General features: G+C 41.7%; 1 protein-coding gene across 2 annotated transcripts in view; it reads left to right on the top strand.

The window, feature by feature from the left end:
* The window catches only part of CHST11 (carbohydrate sulfotransferase 11), a 176060-nt gene that overhangs the window by 60956 nt on the left and 97896 nt on the right, over positions 1-17208 (top strand). For both annotated transcript variants that reach the window (XM_075157088.1, XM_075157087.1), the window contains exon 2: positions 13668-13753. In XM_075157088.1, the coding sequence (XP_075013189.1) occupies positions 13668-13753 (86 nt within the window). The remainder of the gene's footprint in view (positions 1-13667; positions 13754-17208) is intronic.

Genomic DNA, 17208 nt, shown 5'->3' with positions numbered 1-17208 from the left:
ACACAAATGAACATCTGCAGAGCATGGAATTATTCTGTTCGTGTGGGAGGATCTAAATAAAATCACTGGTTACCTTCACCCTGCACTCTTTTTTTATATTGCAATTACCTCAGGGTGATTAGAAGCTCTGATTTTTCAGGTTCACACACATTGTCATCTACAGCCGTTGTATCCCTTGTTATTTTGTGGGCAATGCAAAACAACAACAAAAAAAGAATATAGCTAAGGTCTTGAACAGCAAAATTAGTCGGTGCTAGTGGTTTGGATTTGTTTTTTTAAATATGCTCTCATTTGAAATTAGCACACATTTGGTGGAAGCCACAAATGCAATATAGCAAAAGTGGTTTCTGCAAGGTTAATGACTGTGGGATTATCATCCTGAGGTCTTCTAATTTTCTTTTCTATTCAGGGTTCCCATTTCAAGAAAACATTCATAGCTGAGGTAAAGGTGGTCTTCATTTCTAAGGCTATTTGTATTTGCCTGAAAACTTTGTTTTTCTGACACTTATTTTAGCTGGAGCGCAGCCTTGGTGGGAAGACTGCATTTCTTGTGCATCCTCTCAAAAAGTAACATGTAGTCTTGGACTATTTTCCATATTCATGGCCTTTAATTGTATGAGGGGATGACTGTTCTTTGTTTAAACATTTAGGATAGAGAATTGAAAGCGAGTGTATAAAATGGAAAGGAGAAACTACTGTTTGTTGAGAAACGGGAAAGCACTCAGCAGCATCGCTGCCGAACCTCTCGTCTGGTTGTGCTTCGTGCGCCTGCGTCAGTGCTCCCGACCTCGAACTCTGTCATCTTTCTTAACTGCTTTAACTGCAGGAAAAACAAAGTGCCGAGTAAAAGCTATAAATAAAACCAGGCATGCCTCCTGGCCTCCCCGTGCTGTAGCTCTTGGCCTTGTAATTTGCTGGCCTCTGAAGCCTTTTGTTCATTATTTTGCATTTTGTGTATTTTAGCTAATGTGGGGCCTCTGGGTGGACGGGGTCTCCTGGGAATAGAGGAGGGGAGTGCATGGAGTGACAGCCCTGAGCTGGGAGTGGGGCACCGAGATGGTGGAAAAGGGGTGCCAGGCTCAGGGACGGGGTTAAAGCCCTGGAGACGGAGGGGGACACATGGGAGAGGGCTGTTTTCTGGAAGCCAAGCCCCCATGCCTTCGGCACCTCCTCTGCCCACCACCCCTTGCCACCTCCTCTGCCCCCTTTGCCACCCCTTGCTCTGGGTTGAGTGGGACCCGGGTTCCTGGCATGGTGGCTGGGTTAGGGAGCAAGTTGGGGTTTTTCTTGGCTCGTTGCTTTGGGAGAGTGGTGGGAGGGAGGCGGGTGGTAGTGGAAGACTAGAAGAGGCGAGGGAAGAGAAATGGTTAGCAGGGAATGAGCCTAAAAGATTGGTAGGGATGTATAGGGACAGCCCCAGCGTGCCAAAGGGAATAGCTTGGTGGTGGGGGAAAGGTCAGGGAGGAGAGGATAAAGATTTTGGAAGAATAAAGTAGGTTTTGACAGGAAAATATTATGTCAAGAGTTTGATTAAATAGAAGAGTTGAAAAGCGGTGTGTTCCAGAAAAAAAAGGTTATTTAATAAGAGACTAGTATTAGATGAAAAATTCACATTGGCATTTTCTCTGAATATTACTTAAGCTTTCAGCCTGGAAACCCTGTAATGAAATAGATTGGAGCAAAATATACAGAATGGAAAGGAGAAACCAAAATGAACTGCCATTTAATTGTTGGATTTGAACAGTAAAATATGATGCAGCATGTTACAACTCTTGAAAATGAAGTAATTACAAAATAAAAAAATACCAGCATCTAGTGGTGGGTAAAACACTGGAGTGCTGTGTCAACATCAATAATGCATGTATATATTCACTCATGTATGGATGTAACATAGTCACTCATATCATACCTGCATGAATAGCTGCACATATGCACGCAAATGGTATCTTTCCCAGCTGAATAAAATGCTTTGACTGCTTTGCCTGCTGAGGACTCAAGCAGTCGATCTCAGTAAATCTTCGTTTCACTTCGTAGACGGTACAGGTGCGATTCCCAGCTCGTGTAGAAGGACAGAGATCTGTTTGAGTGCATGGAGCTGAGATGATGTATTTCAGCTTGGAAAGGAGTAATATGTGACAATTCCTTATTGTAAATGTGAAATCAAATCAGTTTTTTTCACTTGTGAGTTTTATTATTCAACACAGCTTTTATATATGCCTCCTTGGTAATGGCTGATTAATCAAGAGAAATGGAGTTTTCAGCATAAAACATAAGGATTACCCCAAAAGCAGCAGCCTTCTGAGATTTCTCCCTCCAGGTCAGTCCTGTCTGCCATTCCACTCTGTGGCGTGAGAAAGCATCAGTTAAACTGTAATTTTTATTCTGCTTTATATTTTTAAGCTAAAAGTGTAAAGTATTTTCAATTAAAATGCAGTTTCGCTGTTTCAGCTTTCAAAAACTTGTGATAAAATTAACCCACGCAGAGTTGAGAGCAAAGCAAGACTGTAATATATCACAGAAGCCTTCTCTGCAGCCTTGGAAGGTTAAAGATAGACAACTAACCTAAACATTTTTAGGTAAATGTTTTAAGATGAATTCTCCAAGCTGATGACCCTCATTGTTTTAGTGATACAATATCTGAATGTCAGAATTACTCCTATACAGGTGCATATGGGAATGAATACACCAAACGTTAAATTGGCAAGTGAATGCATATCAATCTGGCACAAATAATCCTGATTTCAAAAATGTTTGACAGTTTGTAAAAATAGCTGTAACTGGGAAATCATCACTAAGCAGATACATTTCCCATGGGATCCTTGCGGGACCAGATTTTGGGCTGATGCTAGTTAAATGTTCTAATTTATGATCCAGAACAAAACAAAGTCATTTATTGATCAGGTTTACAGAGGATGCAAAAGTTAGGGCAATGATAAATGGAGAAGAGGAAAACAGCAAGTCATTAATACAGGGTTGTGAATACCTAATGACTTGGGTGGCAGCAGATAGTGTGAATTTTAGTAAGGGTGAGCATGCAGAGGAATAAAATCTAAGTGATGCTTACTGAGTCGAGGACCCTCTTCTCTTGAAAGGGAGGTCTGAAAAGGGTTTGAGGGTGATGGCTCACTAGCTGGCCTGCCTGCTCCCTGGGCCACAGGAGAGCTAATGCTGCCCGGGCACACGTAAGGGTGGAGTGCAGGGCCGGAGAGGGAAGGTTGTACTTGCTCGTCATACGGGTCCTGCCGCAGCCTTTGCTGCGGTGCTTTGTGATGTGGGGGCACACTGGTTTCGGAGAGTGGCGGTGTTATCTTCGAACGTGTTCAGAAGAAAGGAAGAGAAGTGAGGAATTGCCTAGAAAACTTGCCGCAGAACGATGGAAAGTTAAGGGGTGCCTTGGTCACAACGTATAGGTTCCTGCATAGAGAAGAGAGCTGTGGCCATGGGGAGCAGAGAGATGCACCACAAGATCCAGTGGCTGGAAGGTGAGTCAATTCAGCTTAGCAAAAGGGTATGTTTGGAGAGGAGGATTTGACATCAAATCAGTTTCCCAAGGTGGATTTTCTGCTCCTGGCAAATTTAGAAAGAAGATGAGTTGTCTTTCTGAAAGATGAACTACAGCTTAATTGGGCGTTATTTTAGGGAAGTCTTCCGGAAAGGATGCTTTCTTTTTTTTCCCTCTCTCTCCTGCTCTTTCTGTCCCTCTCTGCATGAGAACTCACAAGTGCGAGAACAGAATTTGTTTCCTATGGAAAAACGTTTAAGTCCCTGGTTCTGCCTAGCAGTTTTGGTGTCCGTCTCCTTCAGAGTTACACTGTCAGAGTGATCCTGTATTTTAGATAGTTATCGGTCACCAGCTGCAACATTACTAGAAATTTCACAATGCATTTGGCAGGCTATTAATGTCTGAAACCAAATCTTATTATTTTGCATGCTAATTATGAAATATTATTATTACCAATAAAGGTCAGGTAGGTATCCAGTATTCTGGAGCCTTGAAATAATGCGAGATTCCTTCATTCCTGTTTTTTCCAGAAGAAAGCTACTTGCGTAGTGGCCTCATATATATTATTATCCCATGCTTTGTAGCGTATCCATAATATTTGGAGGAAGAGCCTCAATCAATTTAAAATTTTTAGTCTATCCAGCATCCTATTTGGTAGTGACACCAGAAGATGTGTCATTTGCAGCTGCTGCCTGGTTTGGTTTTCCTTTAAATACTCTAATTGGAAATAAAATCACAGAAAGATCTTTCCTCATTCACTCCTTTTTCCTCTTGGATGTGGAGTTGGTGTCCTTGGCCCATGCACTCGGGTATGTGTGAGGCATGACTGCATTTCCTCGCTGCAGACAAAGTGCATCACAAGGTTTTAATTGAACTCATTGAAACGATGGGAGCAATGGAAGGAGGCAGAGGAAGGGAGTAGAACCACTGAAAGATATGCGGGCACTGAAAGCTCATACATTCACCGCTCTGAATGGTTTTCTTGTGTTTCTCCTTAGAGAAAGACAGATCCAGAGTGCTCAGTACATCATCCGAGGTTGGCTGTAAAGCCGGGCTCTATAATGGAAATACAGATTATGCTAACTGAGATGAAGTATTATAGTGCTAATGTGTGTTTTACCCTTCTGTGTGCTGAAGTGCAGCCTGGGTCTGAGGGAGCTGACAATGTCCTATTCATATGTAAAATGTTTTGAAGGATCTGTGGTTTGGAATATTTCAAAACTGCCGCATGAGGCGATTCTTACATCTGAAAGCAGTATCATCTGTGTATAGCTCGTTGCTAACAGAGAGAGAAGAATGTGTGAAAGGAGCTCCCAGCCTCCGCGTATGGATGTACGGATCCTGCTGGAAGAAGGCAGGAACACTGGAGAGCTTCCACGGTCTGATGGGGCTGGACATGGCCCGGCAGTGCTGTGCAGACCTGGACCTGCCCTGATCCCGGTCAGCTGAGGTGATAACCAGCTGTTGGAAAAGTGAAAGATCTTGCAGCGACGCCAGTTGTGTCTGTGTGCCTCGGGATTCCTTGGAGTTTAGAAGTATTAAATAGAATAAACTCTTGGAATAAGACAGCAAAGCCCAGCTGTGTATTAATTATTAGTCTGGCCATTTTGCAAATAGCAGAATCAGGTCTTTACTGTCTGTGGTATTTTTTTCCTTTTAATATCAGCATTTGGCCTTCGCATTGCCAAGGAAGTAGCATCCTTAATTTCTAAGAGCTCATCTGCTTATCCAGCAAGCTGCAGTCGTAATCCTCTTTGCCATAATGAATGACTGCCCTGAAAGTGATTACTGCAGGATTTCATACTTTCTTTCCCGCTTATCAAATTGTTTAGTGCTTCTTTTTTGTAAAGAAAATTATTGTTCATAAATCACACTAAAGTATCAGGAGGATGTGATCGCACTAAAAATATCAGGGGCATTGCTTCAGAGGTGGTAAATCTTGGTCCATCTAGACATGTCGCTAGAACAGAAATGACTTGTATCCCTTGATTTCTGTCTGGGTCAGGTCAGGTGTGCATATGTATGTGTGCATTACTTCTGCCTGAAGTTCAGAGACCAAATGTTTGAGCCTTTCATTGCTCCGGGTTAAAATGACTGCTGCAGCTCTATTTTCTATTCTGCTTGGCTTGTGAGAAGACTTGCTGTGTGTTTGAGTTTATCCATAGCAAATATGATTTTGTGTTTCATCTTCAATGCACATCTGTTGAAGAACAGCAAAGAAACAGTAGCTCAAATAGAATGCAGCTGCAGCAGCCATCGTTTTCATTTTGACCGTGATTCAAGATAAATGCTTTTGAAATTACAGCTTTCTAAAGAAACCTTCCTCCTTTAAAGGTTTTTCTTTCACTCCCTCTTCTTTTTTGGAGTGAGCTCATACATCATGTTTGTTAAGTAGACTGGTACTGACAGTGTAATGGAAGTAGTGGGAAATATAGAAAAAGAAGTCTAGCTTCTTATTTTTTTCGGACAATGCAAATGTAGCGCTTTTTTTCCCTGGACCTACATTTACACGGTTTTCGTTTGAACTTGCATCAGAGAGATGGGGTATAGCCAGCTATCTGCAGGCTTGAAAACTGGGCTGATGAGAAGAACAGAGTAGAGCATTCAACTCTTTGCTATAAAGAGAACCCAGCAGCAGATGTGCCTGCTGATGTTGTTACAGTGAGTATCTAGAAACTGGAGGGAGGCATGTTTGGAAACCTATAAGCTTCACTAGAAATTTTGCAAACTTCCCAGATTATTGCAGTCCCATTTTGCAAAACGCATGGCTAACTTGTGGTGGAAAATTAGGAAGAAGTGTCATGTCCAGAAAGAGGGTTTTTCTTTGCATTTTGATATGCTGGATCCACAGTGTTCCTTCGTGCAAATTCATAATACAGGTTTGTTTGTGAAATAATATAGTTAAAGTTGGTCACAATTCCTTAGTTTCTTACTTCCTTTGTAGAAAGTTGCATCTGAGATAAAATAAAAAAAGAAAAAGAAAAAAGGAAATAACAAACAACCTCTTAAGTTGATGTGGATGGTAAAAAAAAATCTTTTTTATTTATGAAGACTTAGAAATAGTTCTGGGAGAAAAGAAGTAGACCATTTTGATCAATATTTTGTGACATCTGGCTTTGCTAATGGATGGCATAAACCAAGGCATACAGAGAAGTGAGCAGGCAGCTGAGGTGGTCAGCGGTCCATCCAGAATTGACCCGTGAAATACTGTGATGCCCCTGAATCTGCATTTCATGTCAGAGAAAACAAGGTTGTATCAGAAAAGTTCTGACCAAGTCTAATATAGTTTGTAGTTTGCACCCACAAAAGCTCGCTGCATTAAAAGCAGCATATGCCTGTGTGTGACAGAGATAAACGAAACAGAGCTCTCCTTGTGTGAGAAGTAAAGCCTATGGAAAAGTCTCTTGATTTAGGTTTGTGGATAATTTCTTGAGACTTCTAAAGAAATTCCGTACGGATTAACATTTTTAAAAAATTACCGGAAAAAAGTTGCTCATTGTTCATTAACAGGAAAGATGTTGTGCTGATTTATGCCACAAGCAATGTCTGTAGGGTGGCCAAGGATCTAAGTCTCTGCATAATTTCACCCAAGGATATTAACTTCCCCACTGTGCCCAATTAAACCCATCCCCATGCTAATCTGAGAACAAACAGGATAAAATACAAATTTATTTCTGGAAATCTGTCTAAAGCAAAAAGTAATTAAATATCTCTCTATTCTTTGGAGGGCATTTACAACCTTTGTAATTAGTGATTAGAGCTTAGAAAGACATTAGGATTCATTTCCTTGCTGTGCCAGGATTTATTTCGTGTAATTTCAGCCACCAACCCATCCAGGGCTGCTGGTCAGTGGAAGGGAGGGGAGCCACCTCCAGAGGCACACGGGGCGACCCGTCTCTGCAGCTGCGGCTCTCTGCTAATTGTAGGAGCTTAAATGAGTAGCTTAGAATAGACATCTGGCTTCCTAAAATGAATTCGATCTGTGGCAACTAATTTGCTTTGTGGACGTTTTTAACCTCTTTGCCTCTTTTTTCCTGATCTGTGAACCGAGGACTGTTATTTTGCCGGTCCCTCGTCCCATAACTAGCAGCTTTGCTGCTCATCTCAGCTGTAATCATTTCACTAAGGTGTGACCTCTTCTTTATTTTTCATCCTTCACTTTTGTCGTATCCATCCACATCCATCTTACTTTAGTAAGTCCCTCTGGTACGTGAGTGGGAGTGGAAACTTCAGGGGAGGGTAGGATGGACGTGTTGAGCCAATAAACCAGTATTACTAACCCAAAATACAGCACCTCTGTTCCTCAGGTGGAGCTCTAAAACAACGGAGCTTTTGTTTTTTTGCTATGTGCATACAGCATCCAGCTCAGTAGGGTCTCTAGTTTGTCAGTTTGTCCGTGAGGCACAGTGGTGAGGTGCTCTGGCCACGGATTTGTGCTTGTTTCTCATGCTGAGTAAAACCCCGTGTTACTGGTTAGTGTCTGGTGTCAGGCAAAATCTGGTTCTCCATTATCACAGAGAATAAGTATTATCTCATTCTCTGCGTTTAAGACTTTGGCGTGCTCACATACAATACCTAATCTGATTTTTACTTTCTAAAAATAGATCTCCCAAGCTTCAGCAAAGAAAGCTGCAGTTTTGCCTTAAGAAAACGAAAGAGGTCAGACAAGAGTTTAGTCATAAATCCTTGTACCTGCGGTCTCCGGATGAAGGACTGATAATTTAGTCTAAAATCCTGAGCTGAACACAGCAAAGCACAAGGCCCCAGATGTCACAAGATGTTGCTATCAATCCGTCGATCTTTGTGAACCACTGCTGAAGGATTAGTGTTCATAAATCATTGCCGGGAGAGCTATCTAAAAGTCTCCTTACTCAGGCTCTGGAGCCACTGCTGGGTGACAGCATTTGCATTCACTCCTCATGCTTCTGGTTGCTGATTAAAAATTAACCCTTTCATACCGTTCGGTATCCTTAGTCTGATTAGTCTGTAGAAGGGAGCATAGGAATTTTAATGAAATTTGAAATTAGGTAGTCTTTTTGTCGCTGAGTTTCCGATTTTGCTTGCGGTTTGGACTTGGTTGAAGTCTTGCAGAGCAGATTGTTGTAAATTATTATGGAAGGTTCGTTTTCCCGAAGCAGAACGAGCTGGTTACTAATGACAAGCTTGTTCAGCATGATTTTAGTGTCTGAAAGATATGTGGACAGGATGTTCCAAACTGCAAAAAAATTAAGTCCAAGAGCCTCTGACAAACTCTGGAAAAGGGCTGCTTCCTAGGGTCACGTACTTCAACTTTGCCCTGACTATTTTCATGCTTCAAGAGCGTTGCATGCGCAAAATATTGTCGGATTGAGCCTTGCTTGGTTTGTATTCGAATGTGACCAGTTTGCCCTGAGCATAATTCTTGCCGGTACAGATGGGGCAGTAGTTTTATAATATCATTTACAGATGTATGCTTATGGTTGAGCTATGGATGTCTCAGTGTCTCTGAGAAGGTGTTTAGTGTAGTATTCGAATTTGTATTTCAATGCTTCATCCTATGTACCCAATAGAAGAAATTTTCTGTGCTGCTTTGGGGTCATAGCAGAAGTCTATGTGAGAGTTTGGAAGACAAACAATATCCAAATCTTTAGCCCAAGAGAATCTCTAAACCTTCAGTACGGGTATAATTAATTATTCTTGCTTTGCTTTAAAAATTCAGGAAGTTTGAGGGCAGTAGCTTATTTAAACATGGCTAGAGACACCAAAAATATAAGTAACTGTTTTGATGCTGCTGTCTTGCCTGGGCCAAGTGGCACTGATTTTTCTGTCTGTGTTGGGCAGGGAACGTTTAGGTGAGTGTTCAGCCCTAACCTGGTTGTTTACAGCTCTAGGAGAAGGTACTACGTTGTGTACCTGTGCTTTGCTGTCTATAAGATGCTCCATGGACAGAGTTAACCCTGGCCTGAAATCAGGCGCAGTTGGACAGCAGTGTTAGCTGGAAAGCAATGTACTTCAGCCAAAAGAAGCAAGCAGACTGCTGTCAATTTTCAGCCTTTCATACAGAAATCAGACCAAAAAAGAGAAACCAGACCAAAAAAAGGAATATATTTGACTTTTTTTCTTTAAAGTAAGAACAGGATCCCATCTTCAGCTAGAGTCTCGCCATACTGCAGCCAATGCATGCTTTTTCCTCAGCGAGACAATTTGTATCCCAGATAGGTGGAATGCATTATGTATATCAGCTTTAAGCAATGCTGTATTAGGGAATTTTGTCTTTATGCTTTAGACCAATGTAATGAAAAATTAAATATTAATATGTCCTCAAAACTTTTCTTAAATATTTGTAATATGAGACAGTTAATTTAAGAAGCAGTGAACAGAGGTGAAGTTTTTACATTTGGTTTTTCTTGTCGTGCAAGTAATTAGAATAGTCCAAGCAATGTAAATTAGATGTTACCAAATAGGAAAACAGTTGTTAGACAGCAGCTGGGGAACCTTTATTCTACAGAAGTCTTGGAAATGGGAGCCTCTGACATTTATGGGATTGTAGGATGGTAGCGATATAGGTGGCTGCTGAATGCACGCACCCAGCGTTTGAAATGTCACTTGTTTGTCTCTGTAAGTCCAGTGGAAGAAGTGACAATTAGTTTGTGCGTCTCTTCTGGCAGAGTCTCCTCTGTGACTTGATCCCACACAGGCTTGTGAGAAATGGTTTCATTTGCCCTTCTGATACTTTGTGAGAAGGTGACCTTTATGGTTTTAAGTCTCCAAGAGTCTTGGTTCCCATGATTTTTCCCCCCTTTTCTCTTCTGTCTAGATAGTCCCAGTGTTCACATACCTTTTCAGGCCAGTTATCTCCCAAGAGAAGTGCCACCATGTCCCCTCTCTTGGTTTCTCTGTAGTTCCTGATAGGGAGAGGCAAAAATTGCATTGATGTGGCTTCTTATTTTTAGTATTTTCTCCTGTCGCTGTTCATCCTGTGGGAATACCAGAGGTCTCCCATTCTGGAACAGGGTCTTTAGGGTCCCCCTAAATTCAGGGGATTGCTGATTTTGCTGCAGTTGCAGTATTAACACCACTCTAATCATTACAGGCATTAAATGCTGCTGTCAGCTGCTTCACACACTTAGTGTGCATGAATGTGATCTTTTAATCAGTTCTTGGAGCCATGCATATGCAATAGTTATCATTGATTATAATTAACTGTAATTATGAATGGAGATCAGCCCAAGCCATAAAATGTAAATTTAGATATTTACTATGTTAATAAGAAGATTTGGTGAAGATAAAGGGCTTGATTTTTTTAATTTTCACTACCACAATAGTGCAACAGAGTCTTAGTGAAAGTGTTGTTAAAATTAGTATAGCTGCAGTTAATGTCCATATTACGGTTTTCTCACTGCAGATTGCTATAGATGAGATTCAGGCCAAAAAGGTCATGTCACCCACATAATGAAACACTGCTCAGAGAAGCTGAGACAGTAGAAAATTGGTTGCAGGAGCCCTGAGAAGTGAGTTTGTCCACAGGCATGCCAGCAAGTGTTTTGAACTATATATAAACATTCCTGATAGTTATTCACCAAAGGAGAATTTTGCAAAAGGTGCGAGTGGGATTTCTGCTGAGGAAAGGGCAGTATTCCCCTTTATTTCAATGCTGCAGTTAAATTCCAGGCACAAGTATTTTCCAGGTGTGCGCAGAGGTGCTGCATACAGCTGCGTCAGGGCGTGCTGTTCCTGACACCAATAAACAGGGAACCGAGTGCTGTGTGGAGCTGCTGTGTTGCTATGCTAACTCTACAGTCTTCTTCTAAAGGCTTTATTGGAAAAAAAAAAAACCCAAATCAATTAAGTAATATTGGGAATCATAAAAAAGATTTAATGGCTTTTGTGACTAAGGTTCTACATTAGCATTTAGTTTTTGCTGGGGAGACAGTTGCTTTTTTTTGTTTGTTTGTTTACATCTGGGAATCAAATCTTGCATGTTGTGCAATAATAATAATTTAATCTTTATAATAATAATTTAATCTTTATGGCTGTTACTGCTGCATATAAAGTGTTGCTGTGTTGATACCTGCTGGCTAAAAGTGAAGCAGGAAGGGATACATTTATGCACGTTACTGTTTACTATATTTAATGGAAATGAAAAGTGAAGTAATAAATTAGGGAACAACACACTAGAATTATTATTCTTCTTCATTTTGGAACAAAGAATCAGTGTTTCAGGATCCTGATTAATCACAGTCTAATGACTTGGATACACAGAAACATTCCCCTCTCCCTTTCCCCCTGCTCCGGTGTTTTAAATGGAAATGATGTGTTTTGCTGTTGACTTGAAGGCTCCATTTTGGAAAGATTTCTTGTAATGGTGAGGGGGCTACAAGGTGATTTTCAAAGCATCCCTGAACACAGTTCCTGGGACAAGAGTATGGGGAGGGATGGCAGGTGGGGACAGGACAGGAACTCTGTAGTTAGAACGACTGCTGGATGTCTCACACCCTCACTTTAGTGTTTTCTTCCTAAAACCACTTCCAGACACTTGGAAATTGACATTACTCATGCAACATCTTTTTAAAATTTTAACTGTTTTAAGCGCTTTCTAAGCTAAGTTTTAAAAAGGGACGTTAGTGCAAAAATGAAGGAATCGCAATACTTGGCTGCGTGACTAAAAATGCTTGGAAGTTAATCAGGTATTTAAACATGTAAATTAAAATTATAGCCTCTAATAACATTAGTGTCCTAATTGTGAAAAAAATCAGAACATTTAGCCAGTTTGTTTACTAAGCATATATGTCCGACTCCTGCCACAAGACCCGTGGAATCTCTCTTTGCTCAGGGGAAAAGCGACATGGCACGTTAGTAGATAATTACCTTCAATTGAAAAATAGATATGAAGCGAGCAAAGGAATCTGTTATGTTTCCAGACTAGAATTGTATACAGTTTTCTGTGGTTCATGTTACTTGAGGTATCAGTTATGATTGCGTATCAGCCCTCTGTATTAAAACATTACTTGACTGTGTTCTCTAACTCTTGGCTTGAAGCCTGCAATACCGTGTCTGCAAGCGGTGCAGCTCAGAACTGTCGCTCTAGGACACTTTAGTAGTTTCTGGTTACAAAATGTGGCAAGCGGTGGTAAAAGCGTGCCCGACTCTGCTTAATGCCTTTGGATTCCCAGCAGGATCATCCCTTCTTTCCTTTTGGTGGCGTTTTAATTAAACCTTGACGAGACAAATCTCCCCTCGCTGCGATGCCTGATGCGGGCATCTGAGTGCCTGATGCTCCTTCCGTAGCTAGCAGAGCAGGCTGCGGCAAGGAGAGTCTGCAGAGGATGATGTGGGCCACGGGAGACTAGAAGGACAGGCAAGCTCTTGTTTTCCTCGTGATTACAGAGAATGATTGGAGCCGAACTTCTTCTTGAGTAGACTTTTATGGCCACAAAGGTCTAACTTGAAACTGATGACCTTTGCGCCTGCTGGGGCTCAGATCAAGGTCTCTCCTGGAAACACTGTACCGTCCAAAATGCTCCTCAATCAGACCTTTGACAAAGCCTTTGGTTTGAAAACCTGCTGGTCTCCAACTGGGATGACATAGCATATGTTGGTTTTCAGATCAGTCAAATATTCAGTTGCAATATGTGGAGCAAAATACAGTTTGTAGCAAGAAGTGCAGCAACGTTTGTCTGTATGTGCGTCATGTACTGCTGAGTGTCTGTTCTAGGAGAAACCAAAGAGTTAGGCCAAAAGCTTTAAAATCAGATGTTTTAATATTAGGTTCCTGAGTACTTCTGTATTTAGGCTGAGAGAGGCTCAAATGCTGCCTCGCAGAGATACTGATTATAGGAATCCATCCGACTCCTCCCTGATGATCAGAGAAGCAGGTACCTAGCACTGCTGAAGACTCTGTCGCTTTGGTCACTATGCTTGAATTTTTGTGCACCCAAGCTGGAAGTTGTTGGAGAACAGCTTTTATACGAGGGGAGCCAGAGAGCTTTTTTTTTTAGTAACTTCCACAACAGATAAAGGATTTAGCTTTCGGACAATTTCTAGGGAAAGTAAAATTAGGAATTAAGACACAACACTGTCTAGAGTCCCCTGATCTGTCAGAAAATCTCTTCTTGCTGTAGGTATTGCAATAGGTTACTGCTAACCAATGTTGCTAACCTGTATTAATTTCAATTTCCCCTTGCAGTAATGCGTAGAAATCCATTCGGGATGGACATTTGCTGCCGGAAAGGATCCAGAAGCCCACTCCAGGAACTGTATAATCCCACCCAGGTGAGTGTCTGGTGGCTATGATCAAAATTCCCAGCCCAGTGTACAAATACAGTCTCTCTTGAAGGTATTTTGGTCTGGTTTTTCTCATTTGTGTGCAGTAGCTGCCTTCAGCTTGGAGAACTGATCCTGGGACCGGCAGAGTTTAGCCATAAAGTTCTACAGTTTGAGCTAAGGGCCTGATTTTTGAAGGTTTTTAGTCCTCTAATGATGTGGACTCCTCTAAAATTTTTTCTTAGGTACCTAAAAGCCTTAAAAGAGTACCTTTTAGATCTAGCTAGAAGCCAAAGCATCGTAATTTAATCTGTTGAAGAACACACAGAGTGGCAGCCTGGGGTGAGAGAATGCGACATGATACACATGACACAAGGAGTGCGGTAAAACTGTAAATTGCAATAATAGCACATGAATATAATTTATATGGCTTTCAGGTAGCCAGCTGCCCTTCCTGTCCTGGTTCATTGCTTGTGTGGAGTCTAGGCAAACGCGGTAGCTCATACTCCTCCCTACACTGTGTGCTGTTTAACACCTGATGGTCTTGATGGGAGCTTAGGATAATCTGAGCTAGAGTTCTTCTTGTGACAAGCAGCGCAGGAAAGCTACCTGAAATTTGTGCTCCCGTTTGCTCCTCTAGATCAATTTATTCCCTACGTGTGGGCTGAATTGGCACATTCAGGAGTAGCATTTCCTGTTGGCAGCCGAGAGGAAGTGCTGCCATTGAGAGAAAATGCCAGCTGACTATTAAACATATTTATTAAGGTTTAACAACCGCCTATTATATATTTATCCATCAATGAATACATTGAGTTTTACTAAATTGGCTATTAAGGAAAGTGACTATCCCAATAAATCTAACTTGTTAGATTTAACAAGGCAGTAAATGTTTTAAATACTGTTTGATTATGAAGAGACTCACTATATGGTGTGCAAAATGAAGTCTAAGTGATTTAAAGTATTTATATGAAGAATTGACAACAACCCAAAGATATGTGATATCTGTTACGTAGTGCAGTAAAGCTCCATTTGCTCGATAGTGTTATTTTTATGAACGTAGGCTGACTTTCTAATTCAATTTGAATTCTGTGCATGGCTGGGAACATGAGTTTATCATACTAATATACTGGCCTTTATTGACCATTATGGGAGTTAGCATTGCATAAATGGAAAGCGCATGTAAAAGCTCTGAAGAGGAACAATCCAGTGCTACAAAGGAAAAATATTAGCATTTGCAGGTTAAATTTAAAGACTCTTTGCAGATGCTCAAGAAGGGCGGGGAAGGAAGAAGAGGCTGGCCGACTAATTATTCTCTCTGGGGTCTGCTGTGGGTCAGTCAAAACCTCCTTGCCCTTTAACATCGTTAAAGGCCATCCCGTAAGAAAGAAACATCCCCATCCATTGAAGGGCCGTAATCCCAGAGCCCTTGCAAGCTTGGTCTGCTGAAATTTCCTGAGCTTCCTGAAGCAGGGGACGCAGCTGGCAGCTCCTTCACTGCCTCTCCTTCCTTTCTGCGCGCCCTGACCGAGCAAACCATTAGCATCCCTTTCCGGGCTCGCCTACAAGCCAGCCAGAAAAGTCGATGTTTGAGGAAGCGCGGCAGTTCTTGCAGCTGATGTTGAACTAAGCAGGTGACGTTTTTTACGCCAAAGTGTTTCCATCAGCTCACTGACATCCGTTCTCATCAAGTTTTTAGTTTTTCTTTTTTTCTTTGTTCTTGGTAATTGTTTGCTTTTTGGATGAGGCTTTGCATGCTGCACTCAGTCCTAGAGGGACTGGCAATGTCAGGCAAACAAATGCCTGCATTTTGAGAAAACAGTAACAAGAAAAGGCAGTGAGCAGAGGCTGCCGTAGAAGACAACAGACTGGAGATGACTCCTAGAATATTTCTTCAAGTACATGGGTCACCTTTCTTTTTCCATTTTTGCCCAAAGAAATGTCTTGTCTCACCTTTCTTAAAGTGGCAGATTAGAGACTGGTCTATATTTTAGCAGTGGGGTGCTTGTTCCTCAAGAATTCACCAGCAGTTGTGAGGGTGGGGGGATGGAGATCAGACCCCTAATCTTTCTCTGCAGTTCCTTGCTGAAGCAGTTGTGATCAGCCATTTGTAAAGTCGAGTCAGACGTCAATATATAATAAATATGCAAGAAGACATTTTTAGCCAAAAATCTCTCTCTTACTCATCTAGATAATTGAAAACATTGGTTAGATCTTTAACCCTTGACCATCAAAACCTGTTGGACTCCTGGTGTGGTGAACCCATGTTTTTCTCCTGGTTGCCGATGGCTGCGTGTGCCGTCACAGGAGCTCTTTGGCACTCAGTTTAGCTGCCTCAGAGGAACGGTGGAGCTGATCAAGCAGATATTTGTCGTTCTCTTTGTAGTTCAAAGGAATCTGTATAATTCAAACACCAGACTTAGGCCTCTGAAAGATGCCCTGCAGCTATGGCTTTGGATTGCTACAAGCTAGGTGCAGTTGTGATTTTTTAAGCTTAGGAAACTTTAAATATTTAATGTGTCCACGTGCATGTTTTTTACATGATCTAGTATAACAGGAGAACCCACCTATGGCTCACCATCCTCTGCTATAGAGTGCACTGTACATTTCACGTGCTTCAGGTTTCCTTGCGTATGCAGCAGTGTGCAACCATGACTGCTGCTGCTGCTGTTCCTGGGGGTGTCTCCAGGACCCCGAGAGAGGTGGGCAAGGGAGGGGGCTGTATGAGGCTCCCTGCTTTGAGATGGTGTTAAGGGCCCATATGTCCTCGCATGGAGTGTGCTCCTGGCTGTTCCCTGTCGGGGGAGATGAGAGTTTGGGCATCGATTGAAATAGGTGCCAGATAGGGTCTCTCTCTCAGATATAAAATGTGGTAGTTTAATATGAATAAGGTTTTGCTACTATGTGTTCAGCATCAGGTTGCACTGCCCTCATAAACCCATACGGAGACAGGTTGATTTACACCAGCTGAGCGTTTGACTACGGGTATTTACTGTGTTGACACATAACAGCCTCTCTGATCCTGCGCTGTTTTGTTTCCTTCTATGGAGTTGTTCGAGTTGTTTGCAGATGCCATCATTTGTCTCTTGAATCTCTTTTGACTTGGTAAATGGTTGTGGAAAGGAAAGGAAAGGAAAAAGGAAAGGAAAGGAAAAAGGAAAGGAAAGGAAGAGAGAAAAGAAGAAAAGAAAAAAGGAAAAAGAAAAAACCATGAAAAACAGAAAGGAAGATTTGGCTTGAGTAAATTAACATGTAGCAATGATCTGGAGGTGACTGAAAGAGTGGACTGAAAGGTGGCGTGTAAAGGCTGAATGTTAGAATTGCAGTCAAATTTTCAGTGGACTGATCATAATTGTCCATACAATTGGTGGAGAAGGAGAGGATAAATGGGTGGAGATAGCACTGAATTAGGGCCAGAGAAAGCGTCCATAACAAAGCCCATCTGTTCTTTATGTCTTAGTTGTGTG

Source organism: Calonectris borealis, chromosome 1 (assembly GCF_964195595.1).
Source record: "Calonectris borealis chromosome 1, bCalBor7.hap1.2, whole genome shotgun sequence".
Taxonomy (NCBI): Eukaryota; Metazoa; Chordata; class Aves; order Procellariiformes; family Procellariidae; genus Calonectris; species Calonectris borealis.
Note: the sequence above shows the minus strand (reverse complement) of the source record. Positions and strands in the feature narration are given on the sequence as shown.